A 25066-nucleotide genomic window follows, 5' to 3' on the forward strand; every position below is an offset into this window, starting at 1 on the left:
TAGAGAGTTATATATTAAGAATTAATCAATAGTTCAATATACTAATTAAAAGGACAGCCAATAATGCAGGCACTTCAGAGACGACTTCCAATAATACAACTAGTCAACAAAAAAATATTATATAATTCCACTTTAAAAGTCACTGATAGATTCGATGGGGGAGAAGCAGAAGCAAATTAAGATATCTACACTGTATATATAATATATAATATATATAAAAATAATTTAATAAAACATTCCCCAACTTGTCCCACAGATTGCATGTAATCAAACCTTTTTCATGACTTGTCATATTAGAGCATTTGACACAAACTATAGTACCGCGATTCATTTGATTTTGGGGCCCCTTCAATTTAATTTATTGAAGTCCCTTTTCCATCATATATTCGGATAACTGTTAGGAAAGTCTCTATCTCTCCCTTTCTCTCTTGATTTCGTCGAATACTGAAGTTTATTCACAATCAAAAAAAAAAAAAAAAAATTTAGAAATATAATCTTTTAAAAACGCATGATTTTAAAGACTACAGTATTAAAATATAAATGGAACAGTTGGAAAACCAAGAAGAGAGAGCTTGTGTGTGGTATTCACAAATCTTTTCTTTTATGTTATTGAAAGCTTTTCCACAAACTATGAAAAACAAAACATTGTTGTCACTTAGTGCAGCACACTCAAATTGTTGAATCATTACTTGCTATTTAGTGGAGTAATGCTCAAAACTTTACTCCACTGTGTTCACTTGGGCAGCCATTGATGGGCACCCAGTTGTAGTAACTGGGTTTTCATTTTGTTAAAGAAAAAAGACACTAAATATAAAGAGAATAATCACGGGAAAATATTAGAGTCTTATTCCATATATCGAATCAGAAAGTATTTGCAAATTGACTAATATTAAATTATTAATAGAACCAGGCCATATATATCAGGTTTCCAGGAAGTCTTCCTTCCTTGAGCTACTTGAGCATAAAAATGATAAAATATCTGGGAAAAGTGCATAGTCCCCATCACAGAGAATGAAAGAAGCACATTTCATACGACTTTTTCAACTTGGACCTGTATCTTATTCCAACATTAAGGTTGTAGGACCCATGTCCATCTTTAGGCCGCCATACCAAGTGTGATCCATCTATCTAACCCCTAATGGACGGCTCAGCTTGCTCTAATATCCCATCCTTCACCCTCCAATGAGTATCCCAAAGGCCAAAAGTCCTCCCTTTTATACATTCCCACCGCCAAATTCCCCTCAGCACTTCTTCAAGATAATTCACGATTCCACCCGACACGAATAACAGCTGGATGATGCTCCTTCTCGATGGCAGCCACGTGGCAAACTTATTATTCATGGGATCTGGATAACGTACGTACGAGGGTTGTAGGTTCTGACTGTTTTGAAAATATGCCACAAATGAAAAAAAAATAATAATAATAATACCTTCATCTTCAAGGGGATAAATATTAATTCCTTGCAGTTATTTGTTTTTTTTCAAACAAAAAAAATTTGTACGCAATTGGGAAAGGGTTTTAATGAAGTTCAATTGTTTCCATAAATCAAAAACTTTTTACAATAGTTGTTAGTGATTTGAAGACTTGTTTAGACAAATAATTTTCATCAAACACGATTTTTAAGAGATAGTTCAATTGGTTGTGAATCACACTTAATGAAGCGAAGGTCATTAGTTCAAACCTCTCTTCCCCTTTCTCTTGCATGAACATGTCAAAAAAAATTTTGTCAAACACTTCTCGCAATCACAATAAACAGAATATTCTCGCCAATCCCAATTCTTAAGACTATAAGTCTATATCGCATTTAGGAGAAAATTCACATCATAATCATAAAAATAAATAAATAAAAAGGAATACTGCAACCAATCCCGATTCTTGAGACTACGTCACATTTAGGAGAGAATCCACGTCAGCGAAAAATACATTGACTTTGTGTTATGGTTCTGCGTAGAATTCTTTAAACCTAACCGTCAGCTACCCAACTACTAAAAATGTTTTTTCTATTATCTTTTTTTCTTCTTAAATGTATATATAATTTGAATGACCGATAGTGATATGCTTTCTATCTAGCTAATAATCCATATATCCATCCCTTTCTGACCCATAGAAAAATGTAAATAATATGTTTTATAAGACCACTTTCGTCTTTCTGTGGTAGCTAGAAATTTCAGGGGCAAAAGTTGGTTAATTAAAGATGAGTTTTGCGTCTATCCCAGGTTTTTGTTGTTTGAAAACCTCCACGTATAAAGCTTCTACGTCACTCTTGTAGTTCTCAGCATCCCCCTCCCAATAAAGATAAGGTATATATATGATAATTAAGTAAAGAGGTAATGGGTCATATCACAATCTCAACCCTAGTGGCGTATAGGTTGTCAGCACGCTTAAGCTACATGATTCTCTCTAGAAGGGAAGTCATATTCCTAACAAAAGAGGGTTGGGAGGAACTTTTTTTATTCTTTTTTAGTATCTTAATTCTCTCCACCACCCGAGTGTAATCACACCAACTAATCTTTTAAGATTTTCAAAAAATGTCAAAAGATTACTCCGTTCAAAAGCTCCATAGATATTTTATAATTGTTCTGAAAAAATTCATTGCAAAGAGGATTAACAAGATTTTGACATTCTATCTCGGGATGTCATTATGAATTTATGATAGTAACAGAAGAAAAGCATATGGTTATGCAAAGCATACAAGGTTGCAAGTATTATCTTAAGTCGAGCAATAACTTAACTCAATACACTCTTTAGAGACAAAATAGTTATCGAAAAAGTACAATTTTTTACTTTACTTACTCTTTTTTCATGCAGTCCAACAAATTCTTTATTCTATTATCTATTTTCTTTAAATATTATTTTGTGTGAAAAAGAGTGAAAAAAAAGGAGGAGAGAGAGTAAAAGGAAGAAAGTGAGACAAAAATAATAATAAACAAAATTTATAGTGTGAATAGTAAATAGGTTAATCAGTTTATTTACTATTTATACTATAAAAAAAAATTACAAAATAACTATTCCGAAAAAGAAAAAAGGCTAATAATAGTTAAGTTTGACTATTATAAATGATTTGTCTATTCTTTTGGAGCTGCTCTTACTAATCATACTAGAAAGAAAAACTACAAAATGACAATTCTTCCTAAAAAAAAAAAAAAAAATTAATAATAATTAAATCTGACTAGTATAAAAGATTTGCATATTCCCTTTAAGATGCTCTTATGAGTCTTTTGCCTGAGATATTTGATCAGGCAACAACTCATACTTTGACTTTTCGAGTTTTCGGTAAAATGACTAAGATGATGATGGGTGTTTGTCCCCATATAGATGGGATGATAAAAGCTTTGAAAATTCAAAAGAAAGTAACGGTAAGACGAGTCATTTATGCCGTTAAAGCATATGACAAATTAATAGACTTAAACCCTGTTACTACATGACTCTATCAATGATGAAAAGCTGAGCCATCATTATAGTTTATAAGTAAATTCGTTTGATTTTTTAACCGAAAAAATTCAACGTTGAAATAAGTTTGTACCACATAAACCGGCAGAATGAATTTTAAGGTTAAATATCTTATCCACTTATGTAGTTTAACTTATTTATTTTTTAACCATTAGGATTTATTTTTTATTATAAGAGGTCCATTTGATTTGCCTAAAAATAGAGATGATTATTTCGTCAAAATTTCGTCCACAATTTGACGAAACGCCATGTTAGCACCAATCACGGTTTGACAAGTGTTCATATAATTAATTAATTTTTTTTTTTCAAATTAAAACATTAAAAAATTATATTTAATTAATTTTTTAAAATAAAAATTTGAGAGTGTCAAACCATGATTGATGCTGACGTGGCGTTCTGTCAAATTTTGGATGAAATTTTGATAGAAAGACTATCTCTATTTTTAGGCAAACTAGATGAACCTCTTATTAAATTCTAAAGGTCAAAAAAATAAAAAAGTTAAATAAAAATAAAAAGTGAATAAAGTATTTAACCCTAAATTTTATAAGAGAGTGAGTAAGAGTTCAATTTTAACCATAAAATAAATAAATGATAGAAGTGGTATTTTGGGTAATTGCGAAGAGCAGTTAGCCATATACTTGACGTGAGCAGAAAACGAGTCTCTCACGCTGGACTTGCCGCCAAAATTACAGGCAAAGCCTCCGACCAATAACTGCACCGGACACGTGCATTGCAACGTCACCACCAAACCGTCACGTGCGCTTGAAAACGCTGCGCACCGTACGGACATCCACCGAATGCGGAATACGTTGTATCTTAAAAACAAGTCAAAACGACGCGCGCAGTAGTCTCTCTCTCTCACACACGCACACACACAAGTAACTGTTTCGTCAAAGCCAATAGTAGACCGACACGCCAACAGTAACACCTTTACGTCAACATTTTTGGTAGTGGGCAAAAACTAACGGGCTTAAATTACACATTGAAAGTGAGTTGTATGTCACAGTGTTCGAGGCCCTACTAGTTCTGTACCTTTTTATTTGCCTCTTCCTAATTCTCTCTCTATCTCTCTCTCTCTCTCTGGTTTTTCCTTGGTTGTTGGAGGAGGCATATTCTCATGTGGTTTGTCAACTTTAGTTTGTGTGTGTGATTCATGAAATCTTTCTGCTTTGAAGGTCTTTGTGTTGGTTTGTGGGAATTGAGAAATTTGGAAGAGAAATGGATGATGAATATGCTAAGCTTTTCAGGAGGATGAACCCTCCCAGGTATGTTGGAAAACCTTCTGCTTCTTGTTTTTTTATGAAATTAATTCTCTTTTGGGTGTCTGGGTTAGAGGTGGATGTTGGGTTTTTAAGGTGGTTGTGGCTATGGTTGAAAATTTTGATTAACATGGGAAAAGGGTCTATGAATTCTTTCCCTGGTTTCAAGTTTTAGTGACATAAGGAAGAATTTTACTTTTGAGTTGTGCTAAAGTTATCCTTCTTTGGACTTTGGTTGTGTGATTTTTTGTCTTCTAAAGTTTCGATTTTTTTTTTTTTTTGGAAACAAAAGAAAAAGGTAATTGAAACCTTACATGTTCAAATAAACGTATAAATTGATTTAATTATGTATCTTTCAATCATTTGGAGATAGTTTTTTTTTTTTTTTTTTTTCACCAATCGGACAGTGCCTCTGATTCTTTTCCTGCTTTACTAAGTGAGCTTTATGTGTTTTCATTAAGAATTTAAGCCATTTTGGTTTAATTTTTCTTTTGGTACGGTAATGGTTTTTTGGCTCTTCTTTCATTGCTAATTCTAGAGAGATTTCAAGTGTTTGATTTGTAATGATTATGAATCACTACTAAAAATACAAATTTTGGCTAATCCATATGATTCTCCTGTTCTTTGAGGTGTGTGTGTGAGAGATTGAGAGGGGAGGAAGTGGCTACTGCTTCATCTGATTTGCCTCTTCTTCTTGCAGAGTTGTGATCGATAACAATGCTTGTGAGGATGCCACTGTTATCCAGGTAAGGCTTGTCCTCTTTCTTTTTAGGCTTCCAAAATTTGGTTGAACTAGAGAAATTCCTCTGATTTTTCTAATATTGTGAAGCAAATGATATGTTAAGAAATTACGTCTGGGCTTAAAAAGTGGGTGTTAACTAATCCTGTAATTTCTCTGGTCCTGCCAAGTACACTGGACTAAGAATTGAAATTTCTTTTTCAGGTTGACAGTGTAAACAGACATGGGATTCTCCTAGAAGTTGTCCAAGTTCTTACGGATGTGAACCTTGTAATAACAAAAGCATACATCTCATCTGATGCTGGATGGTTCATGGATGGTATTGGATTCTAGGTCAACTTTCAAAATTTAATAGAATTTAGAGCTTCTCGCTGTTTCTCATCTTTGCCTGTTTTTCAATGATTTTTCAGTGTTTAACGTGATCGACCACGATGGGAACAAAATCAGAGATAAGGAAGTCATTGATTATATTCAAAGGGTAGGAACTACCATACTAGCACTGCTCATCTTGGATGTTCTTTTCAATTATCTATTTGGTTAAGATTAGAATAGAAAACATTTTCGTTTTATGTTTTCTATCATTTATGTTTTTTAACTCAATATGTAAATGCTGTAAACTAAATTATTGAAAAAGATCTTCATCTCTCATGTTCAATTTGCAGAGAATTGAAAGTAATGCCAGTTTCGCTCCATCATTGAGAGGGTCTGTCGGGGTAATGCCCTCTGAAGAGCATACTTCAATAGAACTCAGTGGTACTGACCGGCCTGGCTTATTGTCTGAAGTTTGTGCGGTTCTCGCAGACCTTCACTGTACTGTGGTGAATGCTGAGATATGGACACACAATGCAAGGGCTGCAGCTGTAGTTCATGTTCAAGATGATTCCACTGGGTGTGCAATCAAAGATCCAAAACGTCTCTTAACAATTAAGGAATTGCTTTGCAATGTCCTTAAAGGAAGCGATGACTTGAAAACAGCAAATATGACACTTTCACCCCCTGGAGTTACTAATAGGGGGAGAAGATTACATCAGATTATGTTTGCCGACAGGGACTATGAAAGAGTTGGAGGAGCTGGACTACGGGGAGTAGGAGACAAGAGCTCAAGACCTCATGTAACAGTGGTCGATTGCATCCAGAAAGATTACACTGTAATTACTATGAGGTCAAAAGATCGGCCAAACCTGTTATTTGACATCATTTGCACTTTAACTGACATGCAGTATGTAGTCTTTCATGGAGTGGTCCACACGGGGAAGATGGAAGCTTATCAGGTAAGATAAGTTCCACTAAAAGCTGATATTATGGAATATAGTTGACCCTGGTGGTTGTTTGGTCCGTTATGTATTGGTCAACAAAGAGATTGACTAGTGAAGTCTTTCTGATTTGCAAAGTCATTAAAGCTTAGTTAGATTTTATGAACTTTAATTTATGTGAACCGTGTGTCCTCTCTCACATGGAGTAGAATGCACAGATTGTGTTGGACACTATTTAATTTGCTCAAGTCTTGCATTTAGGGTTAGGGATACGGTTTCTTGATATTATCTTTGTGTTTCAATCTAAATAGAATATTCCTGTTTCTGTAGGAGTTTTATATTCGACATGTTGATGGGCTCCCTATAAGTTCGGAAGCAGAGCGAGAACGCGTTATACAGTGTCTTGAAGCAGCCATCGAAAGGCGGGCATCGGAGGTTTAGTAGACTTCTAATATACAAGAAAATTCAATGGATTCTGGCATTCTTATAATAATATGCTAAGATGTGTTGCTTGGTCATGCAGGGATTGGAGCTTGAATTGTGCACAGAAGACCGGGTTGGACTCCTCTCAGATATCACCAGGATATTCCGGGAGAACAGTTTGTGCATTAAAAGAGCAGAAATTTCGACCAAAGGTGGAAAGGCCAAAGACAATTTCTATGTCACAGATGTCACAGGTAACCCTGTTGATCCCAAGATTATCGATTCAATTCGGGGGCAGATAGGCCACACAATACTGAAGGTGAAACATAATTCAAGTACTTCACCCACGGCTCCTCAAGAATCCACAATGGGATTCCTCTTTGGGAATTTGTTTAAAGCTCGAACTTTCCAAAATTTCAAATTGGTCAGATCCTGCTCTTAGTATCTTCCTGTATATTCTCAGAGGTAGAAACTGTACAGACATCAGAATGTTGCAACTCCCATGAAATGTATAGGGGATATACAACAATGTATGTAGGAACCCTCCCCTCTTGGAGGGCTGTGATATATGCTGATACCCTACAAAAGAAACCCCTAAACCGCATTATACTGTCAATAGTATTGTTGGGGTTTGTATGATCGTATGTCCAGTAGGTCTTGTACAGTTGATATTACATGGGTTGTACAAAGTGCTATATAGATCACTGAGCTCAATGGAAAAGTTGTGTAAATATTTGTATATAGTGTGCTTGTTGGTAGTATTGTGTTGTGTTGAATGGATCCTGTGGTAGTGTCAAGTGTAAGGTTGGATAATGCAAAATCTGTCAAATGGGGAACTTCGTATGATTGGTGCTAACGTGAAATTTAACAATTTCTGTAAAAAAAAAATTATACAACAGAGCTAATTGCAAATTGGTGCAATTATATGGCCTAATTATCCATTTATCCCTTAATATTATGCACTACAGATCTTCCAAACACTCTTAATCCATTTGGGGCAAAGCCTATGAAAAGAGTTGACTTGTAACTTGAAGTGTAAATGTAAAATATTTGTTTTTTCTCACAATTTCATACTGTATGGGACAAATGTATGCATTTTGATTAGGGATGTATTTGTGATTACAATTCTATCATATAATGTCTTTTTTATTCCATTGAAAATCAATATTTATACAAAATAGATGCCTATGGCCTCCCCTTTATGTCCTGCCCTAATGCTATCGATAGATCAAATTATTCATGGATTAAATTTCACTTGACTTTCACTACTTCATTACATATGTTCAGGATATAAAGGACCATGTATCAAAAAAAAAAAAAAATCTGATTTGTGTATTCAAGTGATAATCTCTAAATAATCAATTTAAATCGTAGTTGGGGAAGTTTAATAAAATTGTGTTGTGTTTTGTATTTTGAAAGGATTTTGTGTTTTATTTTTTTAAAATTATTTTGGTGTTTTATTTTTTTGATCAATATGTTTTGAGAAAAGTGCGTTTGTGCATGGAAGAGTTTCTGAAAAGTATTAACACGTATGGGGCATTTGAGGCTCGTCGGTTTCTCTCTGTCATGAAATCTAGTGCAACAGAGTTAGCATCTCGAATAAGCCGAGCTCTGATCTCCGCCTCGAACCACACGAAGCCAACTCGGGCATGGACTCCTTCACTCGAGCAGACTCTCCACGGACTCGGTTGCCGCGACTCGCTCACCCCACCACTCGTCGCCCAAGTCATCGACCCGTTCCTCCTCACCCACCACTCACTCGCTCTCGGATTCTTCAACTGGGCCTCTCAGCAACCCGGGTTCTCCCATACCTCTCTCACCTACCAATCAGTCCTCAAGTCTCTCTCACTTTATCGCCAGTTCAGTGCCATTGACAACCTCCTGAAGCAAGTAAGAGCCCAGAAGATTAGTCTAAGTTCTTCGGTTTATCGTTGCCTGATTGCTTCAGCGATCATAGGAAAGAAAACCCACAACGCATTTTTGGTATTTAGTGAAGTTAGCTCAGTGATTCAAGAAATTGGGCCTGAAGTATGTAACTCTCTTTTGGCTGCTCTTGCTTCTGATGGCTATTTAGAATATGCTGAACAGGTGTTTGAGAAAATGGTTCTTAGAGGTGTTTCTTTGAGCACTCTTGGGTTTGGTGTGTTTATATGGAGGTTTAGTAGAAATGGTGAGGTGGATAGAGTTTTAAGCCTGTTGGGTGAGGTCAGGAGAGGTAAGTCAGAGATTAATGGGTCGATTATAGTGGTTTTGATTGTTCATGGGCTTTGTCAGGCGTCAAGGGTTTCGGAGGCTTACTATGTATTGGATGAGCTGAGGAGTAGGGGCTGCAAACCTGATTTCATGGCGTATAGGATTGTCACGGAAGGGTTTCGAGCAATGGGGAGTGCGGTTGATATAGAGAAGGTTTTGAAGAAGAAGAGAAAGCTTGGTGTAGCTCCCAGGACTAGTGATTACAGAGAGTTCATATTTGCTCTGGTTTCGGAGAGACGGATATGGGAAGCAAAAGAATTGGGTGAAGTGATAGTTGGTGGGAATTTCCCAATTGAGGATGATGTGCTTAATGTGTTGACAGGATCAGTTTCAGCCATTGATCCTGGTTCCGCAATCATGTTTTTTAAGTTCATGGTTGGAAGAGAGAGATTTCCTACACTTTTGACTTTGAGCAATTTGAGTAGGAATCTGTGTAAGCATGGGAAGACTGAGGAACTGTTGGAAGTTTTCCGCGTTCTGTCTTTTCATGACTACTTTAAAGATTTAGAGAGCTACAATATGATGATCTCATTCCTGTGCAAGGCTGGGAGAGTTAAAGAAGCCTATGGGGTTCTTCAGGAGATGAAGAAGAATGGATTGGGACCAGATGTCTCTTCTTATAACTCTCTCATGGAAGGGTGCTGCAGGGAAGATCTGCTGCGTCCTGCTAAAAGACTCTGGGATGAGATGTTTGCAAATGGGTGTGGCGGGAATTTAAAAACGTACAACATTCTCATTCAGAAGTTCTCAGAAATAGGTCAAGTTGAGGAGGCTCAGAGGCTCTTTTACCACATGTTGGAGAAAGGAGTGTTACCCGATGGTTCAACTTACACGTCCCTCTTAGGAGGGCTCAGTCAAGAAAAAAAATTAGAAGCTGCCTTTGAAGTCTTCAACAAGTCTGTTAAACAGGACGTGGTTCTTGCACAAACCATATTGAGCACATTCATTCTATTCTTATGCAGAGGGGGTAAATTCTTTATCATAAAAACATGTATTGGACAAAATCAGATGGTAAAGCTGTTTTTTTTATTAAAAAAAAAAAATCATAGTCATCCATGTTAGGAAGGGAGTATTAAAGTATTGACTAAATAATTAAATTTACATTTTTTTTATCAGATTAATCGATTGAAATAAGTGATGATTTAACAACCCAAAAAAAGCTGCTTTTTTTTTTTCATCAACAATTTTTTTTTTTAGTTAGTATGCAAGTTTGTATTTTTCTGGCCAAAAAAAAAAAAAAAAACAGAAACTTAGATTGTTGGTTCTATGCAATGTCATATATATTTGAAATTCATTAGCTGTGTTTGTGTTCCATGCAGGTCAGTTTGTAGCTGCTTCTAAGTTGCTCTGTGATCTCACCTGTGATATAGGTCATTCAAACTCCCATGTAATTTTGCTAAAATGTCTAGCTGATGCTAGAGAGTATCCAGCTGCTATTGAGCACATAAAACAGGTTGGAAAAGCCTCACCTTCAATGTTGCAAGATATATTTAGTGAACTTTTGGTGTCCCTTTCTTCTTCTTCAAAACCAGAGCCAATTTCGCAGCTGCTTCAAGCAATGCAGGAAATGTCTGGTTTCCAGAAATGATGATACTAGCTTGGAAGAGTATGGGCAACAGATTACTCTCCTAATGTTATGCTAGCAGATTTGTGCCACACTATAGAATTCGGAATGCGTGGAGAGTGTCTAAGAAGTATAAATGTGAACAGACGTACCTTGTAAAATACGAAAATCCCATTTATAGATGGACACTACGCATTTGTCCTCTGCATCTGCATATCTTCTGCATCTGCATATCTTCTGCATCATCCTCTCAATCTGATTCTCATTGCCGTCATTTAGTACATTTGTTTGTTGTTGTGCCACCTTTCCATCCATCACCACCTCCTCAACTTACATGACCCCATGGTTTCCTGTTGTCAGGAATGGAGCTAGAAATTATTATAGACAGGGGCCAGGGGCTAAAAAATTTTGCTCCGAGGAGCCAGTATATAATTATTATTTTTTTTTTAACCTTAAAATTTTATTTTTTTTAGGAATTGAGGGGGGCCATGGCCTATGCCCGTCCCCCTCCCCCCGTCTTTCTCACCACCTTGTTGCCAAACATCTTCTCATGGCTCCTGATAAAATTTTCCTTTCTCAAGGAATCGAATTATTGTCAAGTTGGTCTTTCGGTCTGCTTGTGGGGATGAGAAGGGGGTTCTCCTGGATTCAAGGCAGCCAGGAGGTTAGTGGAGGTTGGGGAAGTTTGTTGAAATGTTTCTAAACACATAGTGAGAAGAAGTTCATTTAGCAATTTGTTGTGCTCTAAAATTGGCGCATCTAAAAATTTTAGAGGTTGTTGTGTCGTATAGAAGCTCATTGAAGCCACAGTTTTAGAGGTTCTTTAGGGTCCTAACGACCTAAGCCCACGTGATTGGCGTGGGGTTTGATTGTGTTTTTTTTTTTTTTTTTTTTTTGTTGTCTTTTATTTTGTTCTTTCGGTTTTTTTGGAATTTTTTTTTAAAAAAAGAAAAAAAAGAAAAAGAAAAGTGTTCTTATGAATTGAAGAAAATGTCACATACAAACAAAAGATGTAGAAATAGCTAGGGACGTTCCTAAAATTTCATCCAAGAAAGGTTGAAAATAATAGCCTCGGAACATTCTATCACAAGGTCTATTGCAAATTTGCAATTAGTTTTCCTTCAATCGGCCACGTGTTTTTTTATCCTATACAACATGGAAGGGGGATATCCAAGCTGAAATCTAAAAAGCAAGCAATCCTCAAAGGACAATTCTATAACACTTCTTTGACCTTATGAACTTCGGGCTAATTGTCGGATGGTTGAAGTTTTATTGATATATCAAAACTGAATTGAAAAATGATACAAAACACACTTGAATGTTCGCCAAACAAAATACTTCAAAAAAAAAAAAAAATGAACATTTTTATATCTAATGGGGTAGGTGTTTTGTCATAAAAATTAGATGCAACAGCAGGCAATGAAATAACTCTTCATTTCAAGTGAAATGATAAGAATCCTTGTCATTGAACTACTACGCTTGGCTAAAACATAACACGGCAAGATTATTAGAAAATGGTAATATGATCCCAAAACAATACTAACTTATAATTATATGCTAATGCTTTTCTAATAAGAGTTCCACTCAAATGGCTTCTCTCCTCCAAAAGAACAAAATGGAGGGTGAGACCCATTCACACCACAATAAGCGTCTTCACCTCCAATCCACCTACCTAACAAGAGACTTAAAATATAGGATAAGTTTTTCATAGGATGCTTCTTATACCAAAACGAAAGCGGCATGCATTAATGTCTAACCCAAAAGCTATTACAGCACGGCAGCTTAAGTTCAAACACCAACATTAGCTGTTCCTCAATTTATATTAAAGCTGCCTCTAAAGATGCAAAACCTCTGCAGTTGATGAGAATAAACTTGAACCAACAAAAATGTCAAAAAATACGAGGCTCGTACAATCATATCTAAGTAACAAGAAACGGAGAATCATGGCCTCCTAAGACATTCTCTGAGCAGCTTCCTTGGCAAGAACTCTCTCCTTGGCCTTAGTTTTAGCCTGGGACTTGGACCCCATGATTCCACCACCCCACTTTTTCCTGTACTCGTCGTATTTGTCATTGAAGTTGGCCTGGAATAGCAAAAAGGGAAAAGTTAAATTAAACCATCCAAAAACAGCTTCAATATTCACACAAAATATACAAGACATGTAGTTCTGCATCACCTTGATAGCCTCTAAGATCTTGCTAAACTCCAACTTATCTTCGTTCTTGACAGTGGTCAAGCACAACACTGACGCAGTTTTCTTGTGGACAACCTGTCAAAAAGCATACCAACTTAGTACTCAGCTCACAAATCTAATTTTACGGGAAAATTATTTAGAGAACACAAGATAACAAGCTCAATTACCGCCCCCAAGCGAGCTTTCCCTTTCACAATGCAGTATGGGATTTCCATCTTCCTGCACAATGCCGGAAGCCACACAACCAACTCTATTGGGTCCACATCATGTGCAATGACCACCAGCTGAGCTTTGTTCTGCAAGGAAAATGCATTTCAAAAAATTGTTATAAGAATACCGTCCACTAGCAGAAAGGAGTGTTGATAAAAGAATGCTTCGGCATGAAAAAGTAGAAGACCTGCTCAATGAGGTAAGTGACATGGTTGAGACCATATTTTACAACAATGGGCTTCTTTGCTTCAACAGGTTTTCCCTCAGACTCAGCCTGAGCTCTTTTCAGGAGACGCTCTTTCTTTGCAGCCCTGTCCTCGGGCCTGTACTTGAGAAGCATCTTGAACAAGTTTGTTGCTGTAAAGGAGTTTCAAAGGTCACTACGAAGTTAAATATATTCATACAACCCAAAGACAACAAATAAAATCCGTTGCATTTCTATTAAATTAAGCAAAATCCAAGGTTATTATTTCATATACCACAGCAAGAGATACAAACATAAAAAGACATGTCCAATTTAAAATCCATATGCATAGCAATCTAACACATGCCAGTAAAACAAAAACAAGCATTGGCAATGGGTCAGGTCAAGGAGCTATCAGAATTCATATACTCCTATTAGGCCAACTAACGAGAGGTCTTGAGCCTTCTATCTTGATCAAGACACCACAGAACCCCAAAATGCAAAACTTAAGACATCCACACTACACAGCCTATAATCGACGGAAAGTCAACCACGAGTATCAGCACTAAATGATAAAGAAACAAATGCCTTGATTAATAATGCTATGCATTGCTTAAACCTAATGTCACTTTAAGAAACACAAACTTTCCGGGCAGAAAAACAAAATGGAAGATTATGTCCAGGTGTTCAATATGCTACACATTGGTTCTCCATGCTCACGCAACAAGAGGAAATCAAATAGTAACACAAGTATACATTTGTGTGTGTATACATACACATATCACCGGAAGCAAGCCGACAACATTAGGATACAGAAAATCTCGCATAATTACGTGTATTAAACAAATCATAATAAAAAATTGAAAAGCAATAATACAAATAGGCATCGCTTAGAATAGAATAACCGCTTCGCAGACAAAGAAAATAGCATCTAAATATCTAAATCTCAAAGGTAAATGCAAATAGTTGAGTTACCGAGATTCTTGTCAAGTGTCTTGGTAAACTGATTGAGAGCGGGTGGGACCTTGAGCCGCTGCCTGAGGATCCTCTTCTTCCTCTGGATCTGAACGGTCTTGGGCCACTTCACGAACCGGGTCAGATCCCTCTTCGGCGGCAACGCACCTCCGATCCCGAACTGCTTCGGGCGCTTCTCGAACAACGGGTTCGTCACCTTCTCCTATAACAAGCAAACTCAAAAATTAAAACCTAAAACACAGAAAATAATAGATGAATCTGAAAATGATAGTTTATATACCGGCTTCTTCTTCGCTGCTACTACTGGTGCCTTTCCACCTTTCTTTGGACCCTTGAGGTTTACAAAATGAAAATGGAATCAGAATTACATTGAAGAAAATGAGAGAGAGAGAGAGAGAGAGAGAGAGAGAGGCTGACCATTTTGAGAGGACGTGATGGAGAGCTCCTCTGGTTCAACTCTGGAGTCTGCGAACGGCACAGCAAAACCCTAGAGAAGTTGGGTTTTATATATGTGTTGAATAGGGAGGTATCTCAAAACGAGTCGTCTAGGGTTTTCAGCATAAAGCTTTTCCGCCAGTTTGGGCTGTGGGCTTGTGTTGAACCCGAACCCAATATGGTAAACTTTTTTGGTTTTTTTTTTTTTTTTTCGGGGGCTTTGGGCATTTGTTTTTGTTAAAAAGCATATATATTCCATTCAAACTTTCAGAGTAATATCTCATCGTGAATATCTCTCAAAATTACCAAAAAAATTATTAATTTATCTCCAATAACAAAAATATCTTTAATATAAATTTTAAACAAACCCTTAACCAAATAAAGGTAGCTCAAGAGTAATATGATGTCATAGTATTGTCACATCAACTATTAAACTTTGTCACGTCAGCATACATTATTTTTGTACAGAAACATGCAAGATTTAATTAGATTTAATTTAGAAGTGAGGGATAGGTTTTTTTTTTCTTATTCTATAATTGACACATAGGACATGATTGTTATTTTTAGATAAACGAGTTATATAGTTTTATATAAACCAAATATTATATGATTCTTAGATTTTGTAAATGACTCCTAATTTTCAAATCAGCTTGTAAGATTTACTTTTGGTGAGCAACACTTGGGATTTATTGGCTTGGGGGAAGGCAAAATATTGACTAGTTATTGAAAAAAGGGGCAATTCTTGTGTGGGACGAGTAATGCTATAAGTCTCTCTTGTATTCTTAATTTTTTATTGTGTTTTCTTAAAAGATTAGGTGGCTTTTAAAATCATAATTTAATCAAAATTAAATAGTGATCAATTACAAACCCAAATACCAAATGATAATTTAAAAAGCTATGTTATTTATTGAGTTATATAATATGAATACAAGAGAAATTTATAGCATTACTCGTATGAAACTAATTTTGATAAATGATATAAACATGAGTTTAAAATTTTCTTTACTACTAACTTTATAATAGATAATTCTAGTCACTAGTGCTACCTTTAGTATTTTTCTCATTGTGGAGAAGGTAATGACTTAATACATAGCAAACTCCATAATGTGACAAGCAATGTGTACAAGGCTCGGGAACAAATTTACCGTAGTATGGTTGACCTATGATTAATAGCAATTTTGGCTTCATGTAAGCAAGTTGTAGTCTACAATTCGAATTGAGGACAAGTTTTTGGGAATAACTCGTCCTTGTGAGATCGCGGCCCTTTGTACCAATTATTATAGCACATGTGTTGGCAAGGGTATATGAGGCACGATAACTTGATATCATCCTCACCTTCTTCTAAAGGCTTAAGGTTCAAAACTCAATGGTTGCAACTACCAGGGACATAATCAAAACTTAATTTATAGTTTTATACCAAAACGTAGTATAAAAAAGAGCTCAAATGAATAACCAAACACAAAATTATAACTTAGAAACTTTGACATATTTACTCGGTACTTAAAAAATAAAAAATAAAAAAAGAATATAGGAAAAATGACAAATAACTCTCTCAAACTATCTCTATTCCGATAATTTTAAGATTGTTTTTTTAAAAAAAATCATGAATTGTAGTTTTGTCATTAATTCATGCAAAATAAAAAAAAAAAAAGTTGAAATCACAAAAAGATAAAAATAAAAAGTTGTACAAAATAAATAAAAAATGAAAAACCGTTTATTGAGTCTGCCGGCAAAACTCGAGTAAAAGTCAATGTGGCGGTTCTGGTCGCCACAACAACTTAACAAGTCGCCGTAACAAGAGCTTGCCTAACGTCTATTTGATCTGTCCTCATGAGTTTTTTATATCTTTCGATTTAATAATCCGAATAGTTGGTGCTGCAAATGGTTTTATAGACTTCTCTGCAACGGAAAACAGACTCAACACTGTTTCTTCTCTGCATTTGCACGCAACTCTGGTTGAAGAAATGAGGTGTTAGACGAGGAAAGCAGCTCCGACTCTCCAATATGGACAACAGAAACGTCGTCGTCTGCGACAATGGCACAGGGGTACCTCTCTCTCTCTCTCTCTCTCTCAATTTTTTCGTTTCTTAATTAGCGTCTTAAGCCTAATCCTTCATTTTTTTTCTCGATCCACCGAATTATACACATTGCTGCACGTGCGTCGAGCACTTGAAATAATTTGGATTGTAATTGATAGAGGAGAATTTGAAATCAGTACGCGATTAGCTCAGGACTAATGAGTATTTCCAGTATGAGTTTGTACTGGAATTCTGTGTGTTGTTAGGGTTAGGATCTTCTAGATTAACTCCATGGTGGAGTTCTGAAAATTCTATCCGCTTTCTTGTTCAATTAAATTGTTCAGATTTTACCGTCTCAGCATTTACCATTCTGGAGAATCCAGAGTATGTTCGATAATAGTCTTAAAAAGTGTTTTTCGATCTTTGTTTGAAAAAGTGTTTTGATGTAATATAAAGGTGAAAAGTGTTTTTTTGGTGAGATTCACATTTGAAAAATGTTTTGTGCTTTGAATTGTTTCGAGAAAAGTGTGTTTTTGGTTTTGAAATGAGGCACATTGACAGTTTTTTTTTTTGATAAGTAGAGACTTTAATTAAGTTATATACTTAGATGGCTAATTTTGAACTATTTAATTTAACTGATGGCTTGGATTTTAATAACTCAATTACGGAGTTATTAAAAATGTATAGGATCTTGATCCGTTTTGCTATATCTTGTCATTATGACTCTCATTTATTTTTGAATGGCCTGCTTCTCAATGATGTGTGTGTGTACAATTTTGTGGAACTCGAGGAAAATTCCATTCCCGTGCAATGATATAACACAATGACAAAGTTATAAATTGATTTGGCTACCATTTGTTAGTTCTTTTTTTGTGAAACTAGTTACTTGATGCAGTATGTCAAGTGTGGCTTTGCTGGCGAGAATTTCCCTACCTCCGTATTCCCCTGTGTGGTGGGGCGGCCTATGCTTCGGTATGAAGAATCACTCGTGGAACAAGAGATAACGGTAACTTTGTTTCTTACTTAGGAAAAGAATTGCATTTCTGTTTTTAGAGAGCACGGAGGATTTGTTATGCAAACATTTTTTCTGAAGCTATTATTTATGAAAATCTACAAATCTTCTTCTCATCTGCTTGTTTCTTGTTGTTATAAATGGTTTGCTTAGCTATATATGTCCACAAACGTACATTTCATTCTAATGTTTACTACTACTATCAAATAGTTAAACGAAAATGTTTCTACATCTCTCGTTGCTATTTGTTTACTGTTTTTGACATGGATGCAAATCTATGTCTTGTGTTAAGGGGTTAGTATTCTCATTTATGATTGTGTTATATTCATGTTCTCTGCACATGCTCTGTTGTTGTTAAGTACATGGCATTTTTAATTTATGGGTTATGCTTAATTCTTAGTTATGAGAGGCTGTTCTTTTTTTCATTTAGGATATTGTTGTTGGAGGTGCTTGCGCAGACTTGCGGCATCAACTGGATATATCTTATCCTGTCAATAACGGTATTGTGCAAAACTGGGAAGATATGGGTCATGTTTGGGACCACACATTTTTCAGTGAATTGAAAGTAAGTTTCAAGAGGTTCTGATTGCTGTGGCAATCTATGGTGTATGGGTGATTTGTTCTTTTATGATACACTCTCACCAGATCATTACTGAGTTTGTTCCAATATCTATCAACAGATTGATCCAACAGAATGTAAGATTTTACTTACAGACCCACCGCTAAATCCTTCAAAGAACCGTGAAAAAATGGTTTGTGAATCTTTTATTTTCAAAAATTATTTTCTTTGGTAAACTTATCTCTATCATGGTTAATATTCTGAATCAAAATATTGGCATTTCATTATTGGCGCTTGACTTGATTTGCAGGTTGAGACCATGTTTGAGAAATACAACTTTGCTGGTGTCTTCATCCAAATCCAAGCTGTTTTAACATTGTATGCTCAAGGTGCTTATAAAGATGATTGAAGGTTAAAAGTATCTATATTTGTTAATTTCCCCTTCTTCTTAACGTCCTTGGAGAAAATAAACAGCAAATCCCACCATGATGACTTTGTCATGTTTTTGCTAGAAACACTCCGTGTTAATGCTACTATTACCACTCATTTTATACGTACTCTTCCCACCATTTTTTAGCCATGTGCTTCAGCATTTCCTTGACTTCCTCTCAGGTTTGCTGACAGGATTAGTTATTGACTCTGGTGATGGTGTCACACATGTGGTAAATTCAAGAACCTCTTTTACATTAAATCATGGCCAACTTTTTATGCGTACTCCTCCATCACTTTATACTCTTTAAGTAGCTGTTTTCACTAAAGACTCAGTATATGGTCCTGTGAGGGGCTAGATATATATTACTAACTATATTTTGCGTTATTTTAAATATTGGATCAGTAGTTGGCACTAAAAATCCAGGACTTGGTTTAAAGAAGACAGTAGTTATGCATACTCTTCCCAGTATATTACTATATACCATATCTTTGAAGGTTTATTTTGTAGTATTTCACCTGATTTCTGTCCAGGTTCCGGTTGTTGATGGTTACTCTTTCCCTCATCTTACAAAGCGAATGAATGTAGCTGGCCGACATATAACAGCATATCTGGTTGATTTGCTGTCACGTAGAGGGTGAGGACCAATTCTTTATTGGCTTTATTAGTAAGGTCAATATAATTAACACTGATTTTTGTTCCTCAATTCAAACTTTCATTTTAATAGGAAAATACAACTTTCTTTGCTGAAGGTATGCAATGAATAGGACAGCGGATTTTGAGACTGTTAGGCAAATTAAAGAGAAGCTCTGCTATATAAGGTGAAGAAACAAACTCGTGCTATATTCTGATTTGGTCAAACATGATGCATTGCCATGTAAAGTTATATCTGTTTTTCTTACAGTTACGATTACAAGAGAGAATATCAACTGGGGCTTGAAACCACCATCCTTGTTAAGAATTATACTGTGAGTTCATTTTCTTAGTTTCTACTAGATCTCCATATGGTCATTTCTATATAAATGTTCAAAGATGCAATTCCTCTTGGCATGACTTGACTGAAGAAGCATAATTAGGGGTATCCCCAAGCTGCACATCCTTCATCTCCTTATTTATATATATCATTATATGTGTTTCTCTCTGAATATGATACCAGCTACTTTTCTATTTATATATTCAATGTGAAATTAACTTATGACGTTATATTCATCAGCTGCCAGATGGAAGGGTCATTAAAGTTGGTACTGAACGTTTCCAGGCTCCTGAGGCTCTTTTCACTCCAGTAAGCCTGTACTTTCTTTTGACTTTTGTTTTCCATGTCTCCAAGTTTTTCTGTGCCATAAATATCTAATCTAAGAACTGGTGGTTTATAACATGAAAATTGTCAGATGTTATGCAGCTGATTGGTAGGTCCTGATTATGTACTTTGTAAATTGTTGTCAACTGAATTGTAATGTGATATTTGATCTACTTTGAATGTTAATAATCTCTTTTAGAGCAGTTCTCATTTTGTCAGTACGTTTAGCTCCTACTGTACTGGTTTTTCAGCTTTTCCTGGTATTACATGGTAGGACTATGAGGCAATGCAGTTGTAGCAATTTTTTAATCGGTCAAAGTTCACAGGTGCTTCCTTCTTGCAGGAACTGATCGATGTCGAAGGTGATGGGATGGCGGATATGGTATTTCGCTGCATTCAGGAAATGGATATTGACAATCGAATGATGGTACTAATATTATTTCTGAGACAATCTTTTTACATGTTTCTAACTTAAAAGCATTGATCATATCTTTGATTGGTATGATGAGGATTAAAAGTTATGTGTTCTAAGTGAAACTTCTATGCTGTAAGGTTGATATAAGATATTTGTATTTGAAGGAAGCTCGCTCTTCTCACATCAAACTTGTACTTACTGGGTTTGCTATTTTTTGTTCTTCCTTATTATTTTTTATTTTTTATTTTTTATTTTAAATAAATTATTTATAAGTTTCCAAAAGTTTTCATTTCTTTCTGGCTTTCTTCTAATAAGTTTGCACATGTGGGTGATATCATACCTGGAGCAGCCACCAATTGGTGCATTTGGCCACATACTATGGCTTAGACATATTCATGCATTTTAATTTGGTTCCTTTCACCAATTGGTTGCCTTTGAAATAGATATATATCACTCTCCCACCTTTTCTTGGAGGCGACAATTCCCACTTTAAATACCATTCCATCTCCTGTACGTGCTTTGGCATTGCTTGTGTTTTCTGATCCAGAAACCACAATTTAGATTCTCTATAGCTGCATATAAATATGTTAGCCAAGATATTGATCACCTAATGGTTAGGATATTCGCCTGAGCTTTTTCTAAGATAGAAATTGAAGAATTCAGATTGATGATTGAATCTACTGCAGCTTCAGGGGCTGGTTGTGGTAAACTTAGGGGCATACCATTGCCATATATACTCTTTATTTTGCTTTGAATGTGAACTCCCTGTCATGTGGTTCTGAATTGTCGTCAAATTATCTTTTGCAGCTTTACCAGCACATAGTCTTAAGCGGAGGGAGCACCATGTATCCAGGATTACCTAGCCGGTAATACCGTAAACCCCTTTTGAATTGAATCAGATTATGGACCTACTTTCTTCTTCTATAGTGTTTTTTCCTTGCCCATTATGTTCCGCATGGGTATCTTAGTTTCTGTTATATTAAGATTTCATGTTAGATTCCTGTCTTACACTCCAGAAGATATTTTCATTTCTGTTGGACCATGGTTAAGATTGGTCCCGTTGCTTATATATTGACGATGTATTGACGTACATACTTGTTGAAGTTTTGTAAGGACCAATTGCCTATCATTCAATCTTAAAATATCAGAGAAGTCAATTTTCTGCAACATGTGATTCAAAGATGCCTGAAAAATTCAGTTGGTGACTTCCAATTTGATGATACTAATACATAGTATGTTGTATGAATATCAATCTACCATCACTGTTACATATAGAACAATGTGTTCCTGGTTTTTCTCGAAGTCTGAGTATGGGAATTCATGAAGATTTCGTAATCTGGGGCTTAGTATGTCCTTTCTTATCCCATGAACACATCATTTGGCATGACTGTGCTTTTGTTGTAGTTTCTTCTTAGAAGTAAATATTGTTGAAGTTCTGATTTTAATTTTCTTTCAGTTTGGAGAAAGAAATACTGGATCGTTATCTCGATGTCGTTCTAAAGGGGAACAAAGATGGGTTGAAGGTAAATTCTGAGTTGTGTGTGTCGTAGATTACAAGGAGAAACAAACATATACTCCTTTTATTCTTTTTGGTTAGATAACAATTGAATTTTCTTCCTATGGCTGGCTATTAGAGGGGGCTTATATACGGAGGATAGGTTGCTAAGTTGGGGTATGGTGGGGGATATGAAGTGCTTATTTTGTCACTATACTATTGAAAGTAGGGAACATTTATTTTTTGAGTGTGATTGGAGTAAAAGGTTATGGAGAGAAGTGATGCTTAAAAGTTTGGTTAGTCCTATTTGGCTGGATTGGGATGAGGTGGTGAGGGAAGGCATGAAGGCATGGAAGGGGAAAAATTTGCAATGCACTGTGTGTAAATTGGCTCTTGGGGCAACTGTGTATCACATATGGAAGCACCAGAATAGTATTAAATTTTGCAATAGGGTGAATTCTGAGGAGCAAATATTACATCTTATTTGTTGGGAGATTAGTACAAGAATCATGGGGAAGAGCAAAGGAAAGTTCGAGAATACTATTGAAAATATCAAGATTTGTGAGAATTGGAGCATTCCTTTGAGTCTCTTTGTTCAAAATGAGTAATGAAGCTCTTTTTTTTCTTTGATGGGTGGTGGTTTGTTTTAGCTTGTGAATTTTTTTTTTCTTTTGTAGGAGACCATTTGTAATTGTTTGATTGGGGTGGGGTGTTTCATTGTTTGGTATAAAGAACTGAGTTTCAGCTTTCTTGTTGGTGTGCATGGAGTTTGTGTTTTAAATGAAATTTTTATTCATCCAATTTTTTATTTTTTATTTATTATATAAGTAATCGCCTGATATATAGTCATCTATCGGGAAATACATTTCCCTCATACTCAACGGTGGAACTAGTGATCAAACTTAGGGGAGCCAGTAATAGTGTAAGGGGGTGTTTTACTTACATGAATTTCTTGCTCATCGAGTGCTCGCAGTTATGTGTCATATTTCTGTAGACCTTCTTCACTTGGTTCTTCAAATTTTAAAAGCTTTCATGTTATCCTTCCCTATACAAAAATCAGGTGGCTTATAGGAGAACGCAATGATTAGAAAGAATACCACCAAGTGTGGTTTACTGCAATGATGGATCAAGTTTAATCTTTTTATATTCTTGAACTTCACTTTATCTGTTCTAAATATTGTTACGGTGAACAGAAACTGCGATTGCGGATTGAGGATCCACCACGAAGAAAGCATATGGTGTATTTAGGAGGTGCAGTCCTTGCAGGAATTATGAAGGTACACGCCATCTCTCTCTCTCTCTCTCTCTCTCTACCTTTATCATCATCATGTCAGACACGCAATTTGTATGATCTCTTATATCTCACTTTGCTGGCTGGTAAAGTGAACTCATCTGAGAAAAGTTGAATGTGGTGGTTACACATGCAGGATGCACCCGAGTTTTGGATTAGCAGGGAAGATTATCAAGAAGAAGGAGTTGCTTGTTTAAGCAAGTGTGGCCAGGCATGATTTTGTGAGGTCACTTTGCCACCCCCTTTGCTATTTTAGTAGTCGGGAGAGTGTCATATTACAGGCATGAGCATGAGAGCTGGGACATGGTTTTTTTTTTTGGTAATTGGGCTTGATCAAACTATAAGTGCGATACAATTTTTCTATGTATCCCGAGTAATGCTATTTCTCACCCTCCTATCCTCCTCTTATCCTTTCAATCTCATGTCGCGTGGTCTCCCCAATATTTGGTATATATTGTGGGGTTACGCCACGTTGAATTATTGAACCTTGACTATACAACTCAGCTATATTTCAGTAAAATATTCTAGGTGTTGAGACTTGCTTAACGAGGGGGAAAAGAAATCATTCTATTTTTATAAATTTTACTTTCCATCCACTATTTCGAACAAGTGTGTGTCAGGTTTTAGCTTACTTATTAGAGTCTCGTGTGCGTGTCAGAATTATTTGGCCATAGTAACACAGAATTTCACCTACCAACTTGACTTGGTTAAACTGTAATTTTAAAGACCGAACTTCAATTTTATCAAATACATAACTGTGTTTTTAAAATTCTTTTTTTTTTTTTTTTTTCTTCGATCAGTACATCTTGAAACTACTAAAAACCAAACACACTTTTAACTGTTCTCTACCCATTACTTTTCCGAGCACAAATGCGGCCCAAACTTATATGAGCTTAGTATAAGTTTCATATTATCCATCGTTTTCTTTTTATTTGAGCCATATTATCCATATTATGGTAATTGGAAGTTGCTTTTAGCATAATAATATCCGTCCAAAAAATAAAGTTAAAAATAAAGGTAATCGTTCATTATATTTATATCGTGAAGATCTTTATCTACAGTGAACATAAGTCGTTCATTTGCTACAGTGAACATAAGTCGTTCATTTATGCCTAAAAAATATATATATAGAGAGAGAGAGAGAGAGAGAGATTAGGCTATACAAGTTTCGGATTGGTTTAATATTTAAAAATAATAAATAAAGTTCACCCACTCAAGTTTGGATTTGTTGATCTAAAAGTAGTTTAATGAGGAGAGCGGAAATGAATTTGGTCCACGAAAACTTGTCTTCTTTGCTCAAGTTGCTTACCTGACCTTTTGTTTTGAAATTTAAAAAAAAAAAAAAAAAAAGAGAGAATACAAAACGTAAGCCTGTAACTAACCCTATAGAGGCAGCATATATTATTTTATTTTGCAATTTTTTTTTTTCTTAAAAAAAAAGGGTATATACTTATTGTCTTTTAAGAGCTTGTTTGAGATTGTGTTTGAGGGGCCTAAAAGTACTTTTAACACTCAAAAAGTTTGTTTGAAAAAAAAAAGTACTCGTTTGGTAAAATTAATTAAATGTGCTTTTAAGGGTGCAAAAAACCTAAAAATAATCAAAACGCAT

At 35.6% G+C, this 25066-nt stretch overlaps 4 protein-coding genes across 4 annotated transcripts; 3 read left to right on the top strand and 1 right to left on the bottom strand.

Annotated features, from left to right (window-relative positions):
• The first annotated feature begins 4478 nt into the window (after window positions 1–4478).
• On the top strand, window positions 4479–7868 carry ACR6 (ACT domain repeat 6). Its single transcript, XM_059593767.2, has 7 exons — window positions 4479–4716; window positions 5411–5456; window positions 5654–5768; window positions 5860–5927; window positions 6112–6720; window positions 7033–7137; window positions 7226–7868. Exons 1-7 carry the CDS (start codon window positions 4670–4672, stop codon window positions 7565–7567), a joined length of 1332 nt encoding a protein of 443 aa, XP_059449750.1. The 5' UTR covers window positions 4479–4669; the 3' UTR covers window positions 7568–7868.
• Window positions 7869–8645: 777 nt separating this feature from the next.
• On the top strand, window positions 8646–11135 carry LOC132181508 (Tetratricopeptide repeat (TPR)-like superfamily protein). Its single transcript, XM_059594759.2, has 2 exons — window positions 8646–10345; window positions 10698–11135. The coding sequence occupies exons 1-2, from the start codon at window positions 8692–8694 to the stop codon at window positions 10964–10966; spliced, it is 1923 nt and encodes a 640-aa protein (XP_059450742.2). The 5' UTR covers window positions 8646–8691; the 3' UTR covers window positions 10967–11135.
• Window positions 11136–12634: 1499 nt separating this feature from the next.
• Window positions 12635–15030, bottom strand: LOC132182944 (large ribosomal subunit protein eL8y). The gene is made up of 7 exons (XM_059596315.2): window positions 14923–15030; window positions 14786–14836; window positions 14506–14707; window positions 13534–13703; window positions 13304–13432; window positions 13119–13211; window positions 12635–13025 (listed from the first exon to the last, which is right to left on the bottom strand). The coding sequence occupies exons 1-7, from the start codon at window positions 14923–14925 to the stop codon at window positions 12894–12896; spliced, it is 780 nt and encodes a 259-aa protein (XP_059452298.1). The 5' UTR covers window positions 14926–15030; the 3' UTR covers window positions 12635–12893.
• Window positions 15031–16788: 1758 nt separating this feature from the next.
• On the top strand, window positions 16789–24003 carry ARP2 (actin related protein 2). Its single transcript, XM_059596727.2, has 15 exons — window positions 16789–16986; window positions 17854–17964; window positions 18401–18535; window positions 18651–18722; window positions 18840–18918; window positions 19142–19191; window positions 19493–19596; window positions 19712–19780; window positions 19864–19927; window positions 20173–20241; window positions 20600–20683; window positions 21479–21537; window positions 22128–22194; window positions 23360–23443; window positions 23594–24003. The coding sequence occupies exons 1-15, from the start codon at window positions 16945–16947 to the stop codon at window positions 23672–23674; spliced, it is 1170 nt and encodes a 389-aa protein (XP_059452710.1). The 5' UTR covers window positions 16789–16944; the 3' UTR covers window positions 23675–24003.
• The last annotated feature ends 1063 nt before the right edge of the window (window positions 24004–25066 follow it).

The sequence above is a fragment of the Corylus avellana genome, chromosome 5 (assembly GCF_965113065.1).
Source record: "Corylus avellana chromosome 5, dhCorAvel1.hap1.2, whole genome shotgun sequence".
NCBI lineage: Eukaryota > Viridiplantae > Streptophyta > Magnoliopsida > Fagales > Betulaceae > Corylus > Corylus avellana.